The 16399-nt window shown below is 39.4% G+C and overlaps 1 protein-coding gene and 1 long non-coding RNA gene across 5 annotated transcripts in view; both read left to right on the top strand.

The window, feature by feature from the left end:
* LOC119697727 overlaps window positions 1-11822 on the top strand; it is a 49488-nt gene extending 37666 nt beyond the window's left edge. Inside the window, exon 3 of the long non-coding RNA XR_005255916.1 lies at window positions 11699-11822. This is a non-coding gene — a long non-coding RNA (uncharacterized LOC119697727). The remainder of the gene's footprint in view (window positions 1-11698) is intronic.
* Window positions 11823-12559: 737 nt separating this feature from the next.
* The window catches only part of ETV1 (ETS variant transcription factor 1), a 71170-nt gene continuing 67330 nt past the window's right edge, over window positions 12560-16399 (top strand). Inside the window, exons 1-3 of one of the 4 annotated variants that reach the window (XM_038127364.1) lie at window positions 12560-12665; window positions 13836-13970; window positions 14753-14840. In XM_038127364.1, the coding sequence (XP_037983292.1) occupies window positions 13926-13970; window positions 14753-14840 (133 nt within the window). In that variant the 5' untranslated portion in view covers window positions 12560-12665; window positions 13836-13925. Of the gene's footprint in view, window positions 12666-13059; window positions 13269-13368; window positions 13720-13835; window positions 13971-14752; window positions 14841-16399 lie in introns of those variants that run through there. The other 3 variants (XM_038127362.1, XM_038127363.1, XM_038127365.1) reach the window with 3 other exon arrangements.

The raw sequence follows: 16399 nt of genomic DNA, 5'->3' as shown, positions 1-16399 counted from the left end.
TTAGCAAAATTCACTTTGGTTTAGAACCTGAGAAAGTTTTTCTTAATATCTCCATCAACATTTTACAAAACTTTTCACTGATATTCTGATGTCTTATATGAAAGTTTTACACAAAATTTTAGACTAAAAATGTAAATTATCGTTTTGACTATGCCCATTTCTTCTGTTTATCTAGTGTTGATGTGATGATTTTTTATTGCACATGCTTTTTGTTTTGCCCACCTCTCTGTAACTCCTGTAGATGAGACCTCCCAAGTGATATTTGACACCTCCCCTTCCCCCTGTTTTTCCTCTTCCCAGTATCAATGAACATAAAGGTTGTACATAATGTAAGGTTTTGTCTTCTGTTATTTGGTACAAAACTAAATAACACTATGTGCTTTCCTAATCCCATAAAAAGACCTCTAGACCCCATTAGTGTTACCTACACCAAGCATTAGACAGGACAGCACTTTAGTTATCATACAGGACAATATTCCTGAGCTCATTCTGCATAATTGCCATCCCTATGGAAATTTTAGTCAGAACAAGGAAAATTATATGAGTTAGGCTAGTTAGACTAGTATCAATAAATAAAATAAAAATGGGAACTTTTGTGTCAAATTTGTATTGACAAGGTAAATTTTGTTTTAGAATAAGTGAAATGTGGTCTGCTCCAATAGTGACTCACAAAATTTGACCTAGGTTCTTAGCCTTTTTGTTCCCTTAAATTTTTAATTTCTTAAAAATTTCTTAAAATTTATTTCTTATGTAAGAAAAGAATATTGAAAAGAGAGAACTGAGACCATCCTCCCTTGTCATGCTGGAAATCACTCAGCTGATGACTGAGTGAACTGATCAGCTCTTGCAGTTTTCCAGATCTCGCCTTCAGATCTGCTAGATGTGGCTTGTTTGATATTTAACACTTAGGATAGCTTTCTCTTTTACAATAATGCTTACTATTTCACTATTAAAAACCCCTGCTCTTAATAAGTACAATGTGACACTATCATCATTAGCCTAAGTAAGCAAGAAAGCTTTTTTTTCCCCCCTTCTTGTTATTCACTAATTTATCATAACAGTGATAAATAGGATGAATGTGATTTTGTATTCATGATGAGGTGAGTTATGTTTGGTGTTTCACTCTAATATGATGTGTAGCATTTTCTCAAGAGTTGCTTCTGGAGATGTTGCTACAGATAAGAGAGGTCTTCTGAACATGCTCCTGCTATATTATGCAATTAAGTATTCAGAACAGCAGATGATATCCATATGGAAAGTAAGAAAAAATATAGGAGAAATGCTATATTCAGACAGAAAAAAGAAACTGTGTTTAGTGGTCTTGCAAAAGCACCACTATGGTTGGCAAGAATACTTTTCATGTTGACAGTCTTTGCTCAGAAGTCTAAGCCTAAACGCTCATCAAGAGTCAACTGCACTCTTCCCATAGATATGTTCCTCTTGGAAAAGCTGAGGGAGGTTTGTCAGCCAGTACTGGCAGCACAGATTTCTCTGCTATATTAAACCTAATATAAACTGCTACTTTTTAAAGGCACAGTGTGGTACTTCTTTGAGTTGCCATTCCAGCATTTTCCTGATCAGCTCCCTACAAGATTATGTGTTTTCATTTGTTTGGGGTTTTTTAAAGAAAATGCCAGAAGCATTTGGTCTCTCTTAGCTCTGTTTAGGGACATGCTTGTGCTTTCAGGAGAAAGCTCTGAATTTAGGCTCCATAAGGGCTTTCTAAATGAGCTTGCAAAATTTGATAGTCTGCACAATCCGCTAAGTCACATTTAGCTGACAGCATCACGTGCAATAAAAGAACTACTGCTAGAAAGAGCAACAGGATAAATTAGAAACCCTTAGAAGTTTTAGCAAATTATCTCTAATAGTCTTTACTTACTACACTGTTGCAGCAAAGTGGCATGGAAAGACTACTGAAGAATCTAAGCTAGTTTATGCAGAAACTATTTCTGTATCATCAGGAGCCCTCTGGAGAATCACAAGCCACTAGGAAGCAAGCATTAGTTGGTATATGGTGAAATCACATCCCTTTGCTAAAGCTACTGAAGGAATTTTACAGACACCGGCTCATTCTTTTTTTTTTTGGTGACCTGAGCTCTAAAAAAAAAAAAAATCTGTGCAGCCTACAGTTGCTCTTTTCTAGTAAGGATGGCAGCTAAAACAATCAGAGAAGCACTAGTTCAATCATCCTTTGTTACTTTACTATTTTCTACTAGAAATTAGGCCAGCATCCCTGACATTGCTCATCTCTAAGAGGTACCAAATTCTTTTTTAGAAAAATCATGGCTAATTACATTTGCTTTAATTTTTCAAGCTCTCAGCTTTGAGGTTTAGTTTGCTCCCTTTTTTGCATTTGCTGGTGTGGGTGAAATATTAAACTCTAGAATATAGATATGTATTTTATGGACATTCCTATTTTTACTGTGTGATTCAGCCAAAATACTCAAATATTTTCGCTTTTTACCATTGTGATTTGTTTATGGTATTTTTAAGTAATTTGACTTTATGTATATAAATGTAGACTCCTTCTATATGAATTGTGTTATGCATGGCTGTAATAATTTCCTTATTGTTTGTTTCTGAACATTGCCCAAGAATATTCTATCCAACTAACCAATATATGTAATGTACACCCCTTTTACTATCCTAAAGTAGAGCTAAGAGTGGAACATTCAGCTTTTAAGGATTTTAGGTCTGGCTGAGCGCATAGGTGCTTTTTTTGTGTATATTACTTCTCCTTTTCATCTATGTTATCCAAGGAACATTTACCAAAAATGGCATGTTTATGGTCATGACATGGACTTCTCAGGGAGGCAAAGGTAATTTTCATCCTGTACCTTTTAGTTTTTGAAATTAATATTTTGACACCCTGTTAGGAGACCTTGAGGGTAAAGAATGGCATCCAGGCCGGACAATAAGGCAAAAAATCCTATTATATCAACTGAGAAATCCTCCTTGGAAGGTTTTTCTTTGACTTGTAGTAAAGTGCTACCCCCAAAAAACTTGGTACATTTTTTGTGCAATGAATTGGATTTACACAATTAAATTAATAATCAGAGTTGGTAAAACAGATCTACATTAGAAGAAAGCAAATGTTCTGTAACTCAGGTATGTTTTCATTTGTATCTTCCTTGTCTAAAGGGGGAAAAAGTCACAGTGACTCAGGGGACTGTGCTTAGTAAATTTTAGCTTTCCTTTGTAAAATGTGAAGGAAACCATCTCTCTTCTTTAGGCTATCATCAAAAGCATAGATATGATAATATAAAGATTCAACAGAGTTTGCAACAAGAAACATCCTGAATGAAGTACCAGATTGCAGAGATTGTAATCTTAGATATAAGGAGCCTTATATTTTTGGGTTTTTCTGAGGTAAATCTACGATCTGAGGAATTTTATGGTATTCTGAGCTTCTGTTCTTATCTGCACTGGATTCTAAGTAAATGCAAAGATTTTAATTTTTTTTAAACCAAAATTGGAAAAATGAATGCCAGTCAAGCCTGTTATGTTCAAAAGCCAAATATGATTTCTATATTTTATATCTTAGGTTAATGGTATAATGTAATTAAATACTCTGTCCCATCAAACATAAACTGTAGCTTTTATGTTGCTGTTTTCCTTAGAGATGTCTATTTCTTGTCCTTCCCTCTTTCTCAATCTAGATATGATTTTGAAACACAAGCAAATGAATGTCAATTCCTTTGGCCTCTGTTCTGCCATTCCATTGCTGAAATTCTGCCCATTTGAAAATTTCCATTCAGACTAAGTGGCATTTGTTGAACTGGTGGTTGTTGTTGTTATTATTATTCTTTTACGTTATTTTAACATACTTTTGCAAAAGTCATGGACTTTATGCAACCCTTGCTGTGTCTATGCATGACATTTTAAAAGCAGCTGCTTCTGTGGATCTTTTTCACAATAGTACCTTTTTTTCCTTAAGACACTCTGACCCTCAAAAAAACCCCCTCCAGTTACTTTTAAACCTTGGTCTGTGATGTTTCCAAATTTGTATGTGGAGAAGTTACCACTCAATTTAATATTATGCCAACCTAAGGAATACAAACATCAAATAAAAAGGTACAGTGAAGAGTAAATAAGATCAGTGGAAGATTTTTCAATATCTCTACCACTTTCTCCTCCTTTAATAATAATATAGACTGTTTTACAGATTTTGTTTTCAAAATCTCTGCTCTACATTACACTTTTTATGACCAGAATTAATATGCAGAATAATGTGCACAAGGAAATAATGTGCACAAGGAAATAGATGGAGCAGAATGGCTTATGAGGGTTTCTTATGTAAAAAGTGTTTTTCAGATTTACAGTAATTTTTTTCAGCCTGCAGTGTTAGAAAGGAAGATAAGACCATAGAATGTGACTATGCTACAGGAATCCTTCTTGCTCTTTGGGACAGTACACGTGCTGTTTGCTTATTAAGGCAGCAGACAGTTCTCAGAAGATGTCTTATTTTAGTTACAGAACTGATTTTTCTTTTAATATGCTTATTGGAAAGTGACTGGAGAATACTCCTATGCTTCTACAGTCCTGAAAAGACTAAAATCGTGTGAATTCATAGCAACATATTTCAGGGAGCAAGAGCTCGGCAGCTTCTTTTAACCTGCAATCATTTTACCTTGCTTGCTTCTCTATGGTAAACCTGTAGCAGTAACAGCAGCAGTTGCAGATGGAATTAGAGCATATTTGGCCCTTGTCACATATATCAGGGCTTAAATTCCACCTCCTGCTTTCAGTTCCTTTTTTGATTGATTGATTGATTGATTGAATGTGGGACATTTTAAAATATTACTCTTCAAAATAGGAAAAAAAATCTTTATGACAAAATAAAATCCAATAAGAGCCAGTAACTTCACGCCTTATTAAAACATAATACTTTCAAAAATGAAAATCCTAACATTCAAAGATTGCATGTTCTTCCCTTCTCCCCTCTTTTTCAAATACTGAAAACTAATGAATTGCAAAATTGTGAATAATGGTAACCTTGCGCACTCTATGTGGAAGAAGCCTCTAACATCAGAGCTGAGTTTGGTGACCCAATATAGCTAGGTCAAAGAAGAAATGAAGTCCTGGAATATTACTGAAATCCTCCCAGCATGCACCATTTGTCCCTATGATTGATCCTTGGTATACTCGCAAGAGCCTAATTTTCCTTTTTTGAAAAACACATATAATTATTGTTTCCTATCTTGTGAACAGATTTTGGGACGTGCAAATACAAGTTTTTAAGCACATTAAATTCACCAAATGAAAAGATCACTTCCTGCTTCTAAATGTTCTGTGTTTTATAATTCTAAGGGTTCAAATGATATCTCCTTTGTGGCATTTATTATTTCGGTGAAGACTTGCACAATTTGTCTGGTGGGATTCTGATCTATAGTTCCTGTATATCCTGTTACAGCTGTACATATAGTTTTAGTCTCCATTTTTTGTTTATTTTTTTTCCTGACTCATATTTCCTCCCAGGGAAGAATTTCCCTACCACATGACTCAACATAGCTGTTTAGTCCTCAGTTTAAACCTTGCAAACATTGGCTTTTCCCAGTCACTGTCTACCTGCAGCTTTCGTTTATCTGAACTTCATTTTCTCCTTTGGCATCTCTGCCCGCATGTGCCATGCAGTGCTACCAAGGACTAGCTCCTTGTCTTTATTGCTGTCCTTTCCCGATTTCCATGCTCTCCTCAACCACTCTTCATGGATGGCACCCCATCTTTGGCTCTTTGCAATACAGTTTATCCTGAGTGTGAGATTGGTTGTTCTAGGTAGCTCTCTAATAGCTGTAACAGCCATAAAAGCAGTAATGACAGCTTCCACTGACCCACATTTTCTTCTTACTTTTTGCTTTGAATGGGAAAAGTTCCCATGGAAAATATCAAGAACCTCATATATTGTGTTCTTTCAAATGCTGCTTTAAAACTTCTAATTTAAAATGCATCTGCTAGTCACAGATAGAAGTGATACATAGCTACTGTCTATTTTGTTACCTCTGCCTCTAAAGGATACTGGGTTTGGGTGTGAAGGAGAACACATTTTCATTTCTGTTTTGATGAACAAACACCTCTGCTCTCTGGGGCAGAGACCGCCATCTTTGCTCAGCACCTTCACAGGAACAACAAAGACCAGCTATAAAGGTTGGCATTCTCAGCAACTAAAAATAGAGAACATATTAAATATGGCAAAAGTGAGAACATAATGCATATGATCTCACTATATTCACAGAAGTTAGCATAGACTGTTCTCCTACATTATCTACTCTCTAACGAAATACATGCCCTACTGCAAATGGGCACAAAAAAATTAATTCTTCGCCTGAACACCAGTGGCAACATATGCATGCCTCAGCCTCTTAATAGCAAAGCCACTTCCTAATTAACTGGAGACTAGGGCAGGGTTTGCCCCTGAAACAACCTTTATAGTGTGCTTTTCAACTAATGTCTTGGTTTATTTAGGTCTTCTTATCATTTTACTAAGTCTCTGCTTCTTTAAAAACCCTAAGAAATACTATTCTCTGTATTTTAATTTTTTCCCTCTTAATTATCAACATCTGCTTTCAGTATCTTGTCAGTTTATGTGCATGGAGCTGTGTTTAGATTTTGTCCCTTTTCTTTGACTCTTCTGTTGCTTGTCTTGGAATATTCAGGTGTTGTGTGCAGTCATCTGGGCTTAAGGATGGTACATAGGTGGAAGTGGATGGCTAAGTCCTAATGGTTATGCATGTTTAGTATTTCAAATTATTTATACAATATAATATAAATATAGCCATTGCCTGCTAATAGTAATAGTTTTGGTTATTGCTGTAACTATCAAAATTCATAGATGAACAATTGTAGAGAGAGGTCATATTTTTTTACTAACCCAGTTGATGCAGTTGCTAAAAAAGAGGAAATAGGCTGAAGGACCTTCTTTGAATCCACAAGCTTGTTTGGTTTTTTGTCATTATAGCCAGTCATCTAATAAATGGCATTGCTTTTTCCTACCGACCCCTTGCTGCTATGTTAATATCTGTGCTCAAGCTCTGAGCATGTCCAGTAGTGATCTTGAGTGAGAGTCTGTAATTCTGAAAGGGCACGTTGTGTCATCTTTGTGTCTTCTGGGTTTCAGGAGGGCTTAAAGGATGACCAAAACCATTTAATGTGCATTGAACAACTTCTAAATGAGAGATTTTCCAGCAAACTTAGTAAACACAATCTTTAAGCATTTCTCTTCCTGTTCCTTGCTTCATGTTTGCCTTAGACTATAACTGCATCAAGAGATTTGAGGTTTTCTACAAACTCTGTGAACTACAGTGGGGCAGAAATCTCACAAAGTATGTGAAGGATTCTGAAGTGTTTGCATGATTCTCTCTTGGTACCCATACAGGAGGACATGCAAATTAAAGCCATCTGTGAGATTATGCACAAATTCTTTTACTGGCCTGGTGTTCAACTGACTTCTAGGCTACTTCGTTATCACTTTACATGGCTGGCCATTTAATTAATTTAATTGCAAGGAGAGAAACCTGGAAACTCCACTGACCCTGCAAGAACCTTCTGCAATTTACATTTAATGTTTTAACTTGATTTGTTCTTCCAGTGACTCATACATTGCTATATTAGGTCCTGGACTAGTATAATTTTTATTTTACTTTGATTTTCTCAGTTGGTAATGAAATGAGTATTGTTGTGATGGGATTAAGATGATTTATTCAACTAAGTCAAGAAGTCTTTTGAGTTTTCTCTAGCATTTTGCACTTGAGGACTGCCTGATGCTTCGGTTGTGTTGGCACAGAGAGCTGAGAATACATCCTGATCATTGATTCACAATTCTAGATGATTCACTCCTGTTGTGTAGTAATTGTCATTGAAATTAATACATATGAGTAGCATTTTTGCTCCTCAAAGGTTCAGAAGGAACTAGATTAGGAAAATCCAAGGAGCTAGATGCAGCCAATATCTCCACAATCAATAGAAATAGACTATCAGTGTCAACAGTACTTCTCAAGAACTCAATGCTCAGATCTCACTTTATAGGCACAAAAACACCAGTGAGATGGCAGGGGGTGCCTTGTAGGAATTACCCAGAAGACCATTAGGAGATCCAGAACAATACCGGGCCAGTGGTCTTAAGAGAGTTGCCAAGCCTTTTCCTTTCTAAAGCTTTTACACTTTGAAGTCTTGGTTATGATGAAGACTGAAAATATTTTTAAAATTAACTTACTTTTAATCTTTCAGGGAATCATAGAACTCTTTGGCTTGGACCAGGCCTTAAAGGTCATCTGGTTCCAACTCCCCTGCCACAGACAGGGACGCCTTCCACTAGACCAGATTACTCAGGGGTCCATCCAGCCTGGTCTTGGACTCTTCCAGGGACAGGATAACCATCACTTCTCAGCAAAATTTTCTTCTAGTGCCTCGTCACCCTCATAGTAAACAATTTCTTCCTAAAATCTAATTTAAAGCAGCCCTCTTTCAGTTTAAAACTGTTCCCACCTTGTGCTGTCACTGTTGCCCTTGTAAAAACTCCCTCTCCATCTCTCTCGTAGGCCTCTTTATGTTCTGGAAGGTGCTATAAGGTCTCTCTCCCTGGAGCCTTCTCTTCTTCAGAACAACTTCTCTTCTTTGGGAACAACCCAAAGTCTCTCTTCATGTGACAGGTTCTCAAATCCTATGATCAATTTAGTGGCCCTCTCCAACAAGTCTACATCTTTTTTATTTTGGGGGTCTTGGAGCTGGACGCAGTGTTTCAGGTGAAGTCTGCCCAGAAAAGAGTAGAGGGGAAGAATCTCCTTTGATCTCCTGGTCACACTTCTTCCTGGAGCCCAGGGTATGGTTGGCACACATTGCAATAAATTATTTGTCTGGAATTTTAATTTCCTGAACTCATTTTGAAAGATTTTAATTTTTGTTTTCCTGTGTAGCATAATTTTCTATACCTAAATGTTTTCTGAAAATTGCTCTGTATTGCATTGTCAGGTAAACAGACATTAAAATTCAGTTGGTTATGGAGGCCTCTAGGTTTGTAATACTAGGTCTAAATGACAATGATGTATGCAATGTGCTGTTAATTCATACAGTCAAACACAAAAAATGCTGTTGTATTATTCCCTTTTTTCATTGAAGATACTTGTTTGCATGTACTTTTAATTCCACATCTCATATTTTCACACATGAATATAATCACAATTTTTTTTCTTCCTACTAGTACATTCCTTTTTCCTGAAGGAGGTTTTCCTTTTAAGGTTTAGTCGTTGATGCTGTATTTGAAACAAAGGCTTTACAGAAAGCCATATTATTGGGCAAGTGTCTGCCCTATTAATTTCTCTGGTTTTTCTTTTTAATTTTGATGTTATATACTATTGTGTTATATGACACTGTGACACATCATGATAAAATAAGCACTGTTAATCTTCTTAAAGAGTCAGCGTCAAGAGGTTAAAATGTGGTCAAGGGTTAATTTACCAGACAGAAATCTCATTAGGTTTTCATGGATTTGCTGTAGTCAGTCACACACGTAGTTGCTATTTTAATGAGTCTTCTATAGACTATGTTTTAAAAGTTGCTGCTCAACAGTTGTTTGGATGGAGGGCATCCCTTTTGTTGTCTGTCAGGCCCACCAGTGACATCAAAGTTTACTGGGGAAATGCCTGGAAGGAATGAACAAAGCAAAACAATTTCCAAAACCTAGTAAAGTTTTTTAAATGTAGCTTTGAAATGTACCTGCATATTATGCTCCAATTGTCACTATCCCTTTTCTGAAGGATTTTCTTCAGTATAAGCATAATTTTATGAGGGTGACCAAAAGGTTCATTTTTTCATCATAGAGTATTTTTGAGTGTATTTCCCTGTCTTCTTATCAAGTAAATTCATGATCTTTAATTTTTAAACAAGAACAAAAATATTATTGAACTTAGATTCTATCATATTAGATTATGATGATTTATTTCTTGATTTGAAAATGTGCTTAAACTCTTTCTACATTTTCCAGAAGAAACCGGTATTTATTGAATCTTCTCTTTGCTCTGTCTGGATTTACTCTTATTTTTTTACATTACAGTAATTACTTGTAACTCCACAGTGTGTCAAATTGAAAAGAAAATATATATTTCCTTGTCCACTTTCAAATAAATGTGTGAAGTATATATTGCCATCAAGAAATGGAAATAATACATAATTTTCAATATATAGTGAAGCTTTATAGATTACTTGAACATGTCTGTTTGTAAAAGGCAGCTAGTATCTTATTTCTAAAGCAGTATTATTAGAAAAGTTGATTTAAAAATTATTCCTTATAGCAAAATAAATTCAGCACATCACACTTTTTGGATATTTTCAATTGGGTAAAAAACTGTTTCACCTTTTCAACTAAAAATGGAAGTGATTTTGAAGTTAATTCTTCAGTTTCTAAAAGGATCATTTAAAAATAAAAGATATTTAATAATACAGTACTATTAACAGTAGTTATGCTTTAACTACTCTTTCCAAAAAGAGTAGTTACAACAAAAACTTTATAAAAACCCCAAAAGTTGCAAGAATTTTGAACAAACATGTAAAATTACAAAGTAATTACTATGCCTTCACCAGTTAACATACGAGACAGTTATGCCTGATGATGATACAAATTGCAATTCAGCACATAGAACTACATCTACAGCATCCTCCTCTCAACAGTTAATGAAGTTTTTCTGAGTACTACTCAGCACAGTGGATGAACGAAGATGAGAATAAAGAAGGCTTCAAAACAGCTTTACTTTTCCTTTCCTCTCTAGCATGAGTAACAGGGCCAGAGAGGGAGGAGGGAAGGGAGAGATGTGTGGCATGAGAAGGAACAGCAAGCAATACAGTGCTTCTCCTGCCAGGATGCATTTATTGCACAGCTTCTCTTGGAGCTACAGCCCAGCCGGGACCACAGAGAGCTCGGCTGTTTGCAGAGAGTCAGCCTCCTACAGCTCAGTAAAGCAGGATGCCAAACCTGTGCACATGGAGGGGGGTGGTGGTATGTACTGGAAGGTGGCCGCGGTGCTGTGCCAGACTTTGTAAGGTGCAGGATGTGATGTAGGGAAGTGCAAGGTGGGACCCAGCCTGGTGAATTTCATGGGTGATTCCTAGTATGTGGTGGCTCTGAGGTAACTTTGGAAACTTCACTTGATGTTGATTTAATTACCTTGGCTGACTGACACACCAACAATTTTTAGTGCACTGTTTAAAGACAAGAAAATTCATTACTGATTTTGCTTTAGAAGAATGTGTGGTAAAGTCTAGTGCTTTGGGAGCTGGTTGATGAGTGGCTCAGCATATCCATCCAGTGGGGTGAGGTGGTCAGCTGGAGACAGTAGCTTCATTGGCTCTTCTGGTCCAGGGGTTAAATTGGCTACTTGCTTCCCAGGGTCATATGTGTAGCCACAACCTTCCCATAAGCTCAGCAGCTGCTCCAGTCTGAGTATGGGTATAAATAAGAAAATGATGGTCTCATTAGAGAAGCTGTGAACGTCCCACCCCTGGCAGTGTTCAAGGCCGGGCTGGATGCGGCTTTGAGCAATCTGGTGTAGTGAGAGCTGCTCGTGGCGGGGGGGGAGGGGGTAGAATTACCAATTATTTTATCACAAAAGTGGCTTACAGGAACAGCAACTGAGAGACTTGGTCAAGAATAGAATAAAATTTTATAGGTTTTTACATTTAGAAGAACATTACTCTCTTGTAATTGCAGGTATGCTGGGATGGGTATGTGAAAACAGAAGGAGCAAGAACACAAAAAACAAGCTGCTGGTGGTGAATGTTTTCCCTGAGGAAAGGGAAGGCCATATGGGAAGGACAGGAGTGGTGGAAACTTGGTGCTTCTCTTTTCCTCAGCTGGACTGGACAAGTGAGTATAGATAGTGAGATCAGAAAGGAGGGCAGTCAAAGTGTTGTTGCAGAGAGTAAAATGCTCCAGAATAGAGTGTAATGAAACAATTATAGTTTTCGAAACAAAGTAGTACAGAAGAAGTGACCTGAATGTTGTTAAAACCACCAGAGGGAAATTATGCAAAAGCAGGTTTCTTTAGTGGGCTTTACACTGTCAGCTATAAAGTGAGCCCTCAGAAACAGCCGAGTGAGAAGCTGGGCTTACTGGCTTTGGGGCTTTACTTGTTAAACGCTGAACTACATCAGACCATAGAAACCTGAAACTTTGTATCTCACAGCAAGACAGCGTCATGAATACCTAAATTTACCACCTGATTGCTGTGATACCTGGAATTTACTGCTCAAAGAGAGGACAAATATAACTGTTACGAAACCACACAAATCTGCTTTCGTGCATCTTGTCAGTTCAGAAAGGCAAGAGTTTTTGGACACAGCCTTCCAACAGCCACTCCGTCCAAAGAACAGAAAGCTTGCTTTCTTAGACAAGTCCTTAGAAGTCCTGACTTTGGTAGGTCCTGGCACCACTACACCAAAAATTCGCCTAGATCCGGTGTATGGGTGCTGCCAAATTCTGTCCACAAAACCTAGAAATTATGTCATCCTAGTAGAAATAAAAATTGCTTTCTATGATTCAGTGGAAAAAAAAAAAAAAAAAAAAAGAAAAGAACCAAAAAAACCTGCCCCAAACCCGCCAACCAAAAACGCCTAACAAAAAAGCCAAACCGAGAGCAACCATGAGCCCTGGGATGCCACCAGCTCCGGACAAAACGGTACGAAGTGTCTCTCGCCGCGCTCGCCTCCGGGCGCCCGCGGCGCTTTGCGGGGCAGCTCTGCCGCCAGAAAGGGCGCGCGTGTGCGCGGGGGGCGCGTTTCGCTTTACGGAGTCAGGCGGGCGAAACTTTTTCTTGAAATATTTTTTTGTGTGTGTGAATGGAAGGGGTTGCCTTGCCACCCGGGGCGGGGGCGTAGGGGACACGGCGTGCCCGCGGCAGGATCCCGGGATACCGCCGGGCACCCGAGCGCGACTTCCGACGCGCTCCCCCGCCGGCGGCGAGGCTCGGGGCAGCGGCGGGAGTCGCCCCCCGCGGGGCCGGGCGGGGCGGCGGGGCCGGGGCCGGGGCCGGGGCCGGGGCCGGGGCGGGCGGGCGCGCGGCGATCCGGCGATCCGGCGGGGGGCGCGGGGAGCCAATGGGCGGCGGGGATCCGCCGGCGCGGCTCGGGGGCCCCTGGAGGAGGAGGAGAGGAAAAACCACGGGATTGAGCTCTGTCAGTGGCGCTCGCGGCTTCCAAGGGGGAAGTGCCGGGGAATAATTAATGTTTTTATTAAATTTGGAGGGAATTTTTTGCAGCCGATCGCCGCGCGTGGCCTTCAGGTGGGTCTTGCCCCGCAACTTTGCCCGCCGCCCCGCAGGATTGCGCGGCGGCGGTGGGGCTGCGGGAGCGATCCTGTGGGAGAAGGTGGCTGGTGCGCGGGGCGGGGGGGCCGTGTCTGTGTGTGTGTGTGTCTGTCTGTCTGTGTGTGTGTGTGTGAGGGCGGTGAGTGCGTGGCCGCCGGGCGCCGCCGCCGCCGCGAGGTGCGCGGCGAGCCCCGCGTTCGCCATTACGAGTTGAGCACACGCTTGCGAGAGCCGGGGCTGCCGCCGGCGCGGATCGCCCGCGGGTGCGGCGCGCAGTGTAAATAAAGCCCTGCCTCTCGCCCCGCCGGCTGCCGCCGCCGCCGCGGAGTGCTTTTGCTCCGCGTTTTGCTGGCAGGAGCGTGTAACCCAGGTGAAGGCAGAGAAGGGAGGGTTGTTTTTATGAATGGGACTCTTTGAGGTTAATTAGGTATGCAAATGCAAGCAGTTCATTCATGCTGCCTTTTTTTTTTTTTTTTTTTTTTTTTTTTTTTTTTTTTTTTTTTTTTTTTTTAAATCTAAAAGCCATCTTGTATTCCCTTCTAGGCTGATTGGAGTCCAGATCCCGAGGAAATCTCCCGATCAAATGCACAGTAAATAAAAACACTGAGCTAAGACTCGTGGAAGAGCTGCAGAATGGATGGATTTTATGACCAGCAAGTGCCTTACATGGTCACCAATGTGAGTGATCAGTTCAAAGTTGGTGTTTATAAACTTGACTCCGACTTATTTCAGTGGGGGAGTTTTACAGACACAGTCTCTGCTTTGTTACGGCTGTAGGGGCAACTCTTCATCTGGGAGCTTTGCTTGCAAGATGAGCCTATCATCTTAGTTATTGCAATAAAGCATCGTGTTCTTTTAAAGACAGTTTTGGGATGATTAAAAAATCATGCACATGATTAGCGGATGAGGGAGGCGAGAGCAGCAGCAGCTGCATTCAAAGTTTCTGGCTGCGTTTGCCTGCAACGTTCACAAGAATGAAGTTGAGGCAAACATTAACCTTTTTTTTCCCTCTCCATTTTTTTTTTTTCTTTCAAGACTTTGCAAACAATTTTATAAGTAACACAGGGAAACAAAGCAGTCTATTATAATTTCATGTCTGGGTTCTCCTGCATAGCTTATGCTATGGGGATTTATGGGCTATTGTGTAGGTTTGTATACTTTAGATGCTGAAAATACGATTGGCATTGTGTTGCTGCTTGAGCACATTATATATGTATTGTACAAATAGATGTCTACATAGATAGAGAGAAATGTGTTGCATTTAGTAATAGGAGTCTTTGGCAGGATATTAGGTGCTCAGCAATATCTTTTGTTAGAAATTGAGGGCTGGCAAGAAGTCCCTGTTTGAAAATGTAAAGAATTTATGCCAACTTTGCATATTCCTGATTAATTAAAAAAAGCTTAAAACAAACCCAACCAAATCTCAGATTTCTAAAGTAACTGATCTTTCCTGTTTATAGAATCCGCGTGGGAGAAACTGTAATGAGAGACCGACAAATGTCAGGAAAAGAAAATTCATTAACAGAGACCTGGCTCATGATTCAGAAGGTGAGGGCTTGTCGTTCCCCCCCCCCCCCCCCCCCCCCCTTCTTACTAATGCAGAGAAGCTTTTTGAGAGCTCTTTATTTATTTATTTTGGAGATAAATATATCTAGATCAATCTGAATAAACAAGACAAGAAAACTACATTTACTAATGCAAAACAAACTGGCAAAGGCAATAAATTTATAAAGTTGAAAGTCTTTCCTTGACTTACCCTGTTGCATTTTGTGCACATGTGGCACACGGATGTCATGCACTGAGGCCAAGCCTTTGCGGCATCTGACACAAGTCATGGCACCTGGGTTTTCACCATCAAGCCTCTTCATATTTAGGGCATTCTTCATCCCTCCCGTCTTTTAATGTCCTTTTCCCTGGTATGTCTTCACTAGTGGTAGCAGGATTGAGAGAATGTGGATGCGGAGATTTGATTTTCACCAGCTTTACTGTACAGTCAGGGTTCTAGTGCCTACTGGCCTGTTTCTCTTGTTGTATAACACTAACAGGGTTAAAAATCCAGGGAATTTCGATTAAGGGAGCCTAGAGTGAAGAAAGTTTTGGAGGCCCAAAGGTCTGTAACTTAGTCCCATCAGTAGCCACTCAGGACTGTAGCTTGAGAACTGCAGGCTGGTAATAGCTATTAACACTTCTTTAGGTTACAAGGTCTGTATTATTCTACGCCTACAGCCCTGAAAGTACATGAGACATACAGGAAGATATGTAGGGGCCTATAACTTACCCCTATGTAAATCTTATCAGGGTAAGAACACACTGACACACTTTTCAAAATCCATACTTATCTGGAAAAGTAGATTCAAAAAAAAGCAACTTTCTGATTTTCAGTCAAATCATTTCCCAATGTGCATATGGGGTATCAGTCCACAGGATAAATGAATAGCCTCTGTCATTTAAGTATATGTAAATAGTTATCTGTCAGCATTCATAAAAGAGGAAGTCTCTCTCAAAATACAGTAAATAGAAAATAAACCATTTGTTAGTTCAAATATCCTACTTAGTCTTAGCAAACAGAATTTTCGTAGCTGAGTTTCTGAGGCTTGCAAGTAAGCTGGATGCTGCTCTGGTTTATACCCATTATAAGTAACTGATTTCAGTGCATTGCAAAAGATAAGCTGCTGCAAAATTCAGTCCATGAAGAAGGTGATTTTCGTTTTAAAGAAGTTCAGTGAGTACAGCATAGAGGAAACAGTGGTGATTCTCATGTCATATGAAGTAAAACATTAGGGGAAGTACAAAAGATTTCCCATTTCTCTTTGCTATTGCAGCATCTCAGGTCATGGCTTCAGAATTTCTATATGATCGTTATGACCCTACTATTAGAAATACTCAGTTGTTGCTCAGGCAGAACTGTGGAAGTCCAAGCAAGCTTTATCTGGGGCAGATATTACAGGAGAAGGCCTGAATTGTATAAGAAGAAATTGCTCACCTGTAAGAAATATTATGATTTTTCACTTTTCTATGTGTTGCTGAATGAGCCTTTTATACTACAGTGCTCCGTTAAGATTCTGGTTATTATTTCAAGAGCTGAAAATACAGTAAGTGCTTGGGTT

Source organism: Motacilla alba, chromosome 2 (genome assembly GCF_015832195.1).
Source record: "Motacilla alba alba isolate MOTALB_02 chromosome 2, Motacilla_alba_V1.0_pri, whole genome shotgun sequence".
NCBI classification, from domain to species: domain Eukaryota; kingdom Metazoa; phylum Chordata; class Aves; order Passeriformes; family Motacillidae; genus Motacilla; species Motacilla alba.
Note: the sequence above shows the minus strand (reverse complement) of the source record. Positions and strands in the feature narration are given on the sequence as shown.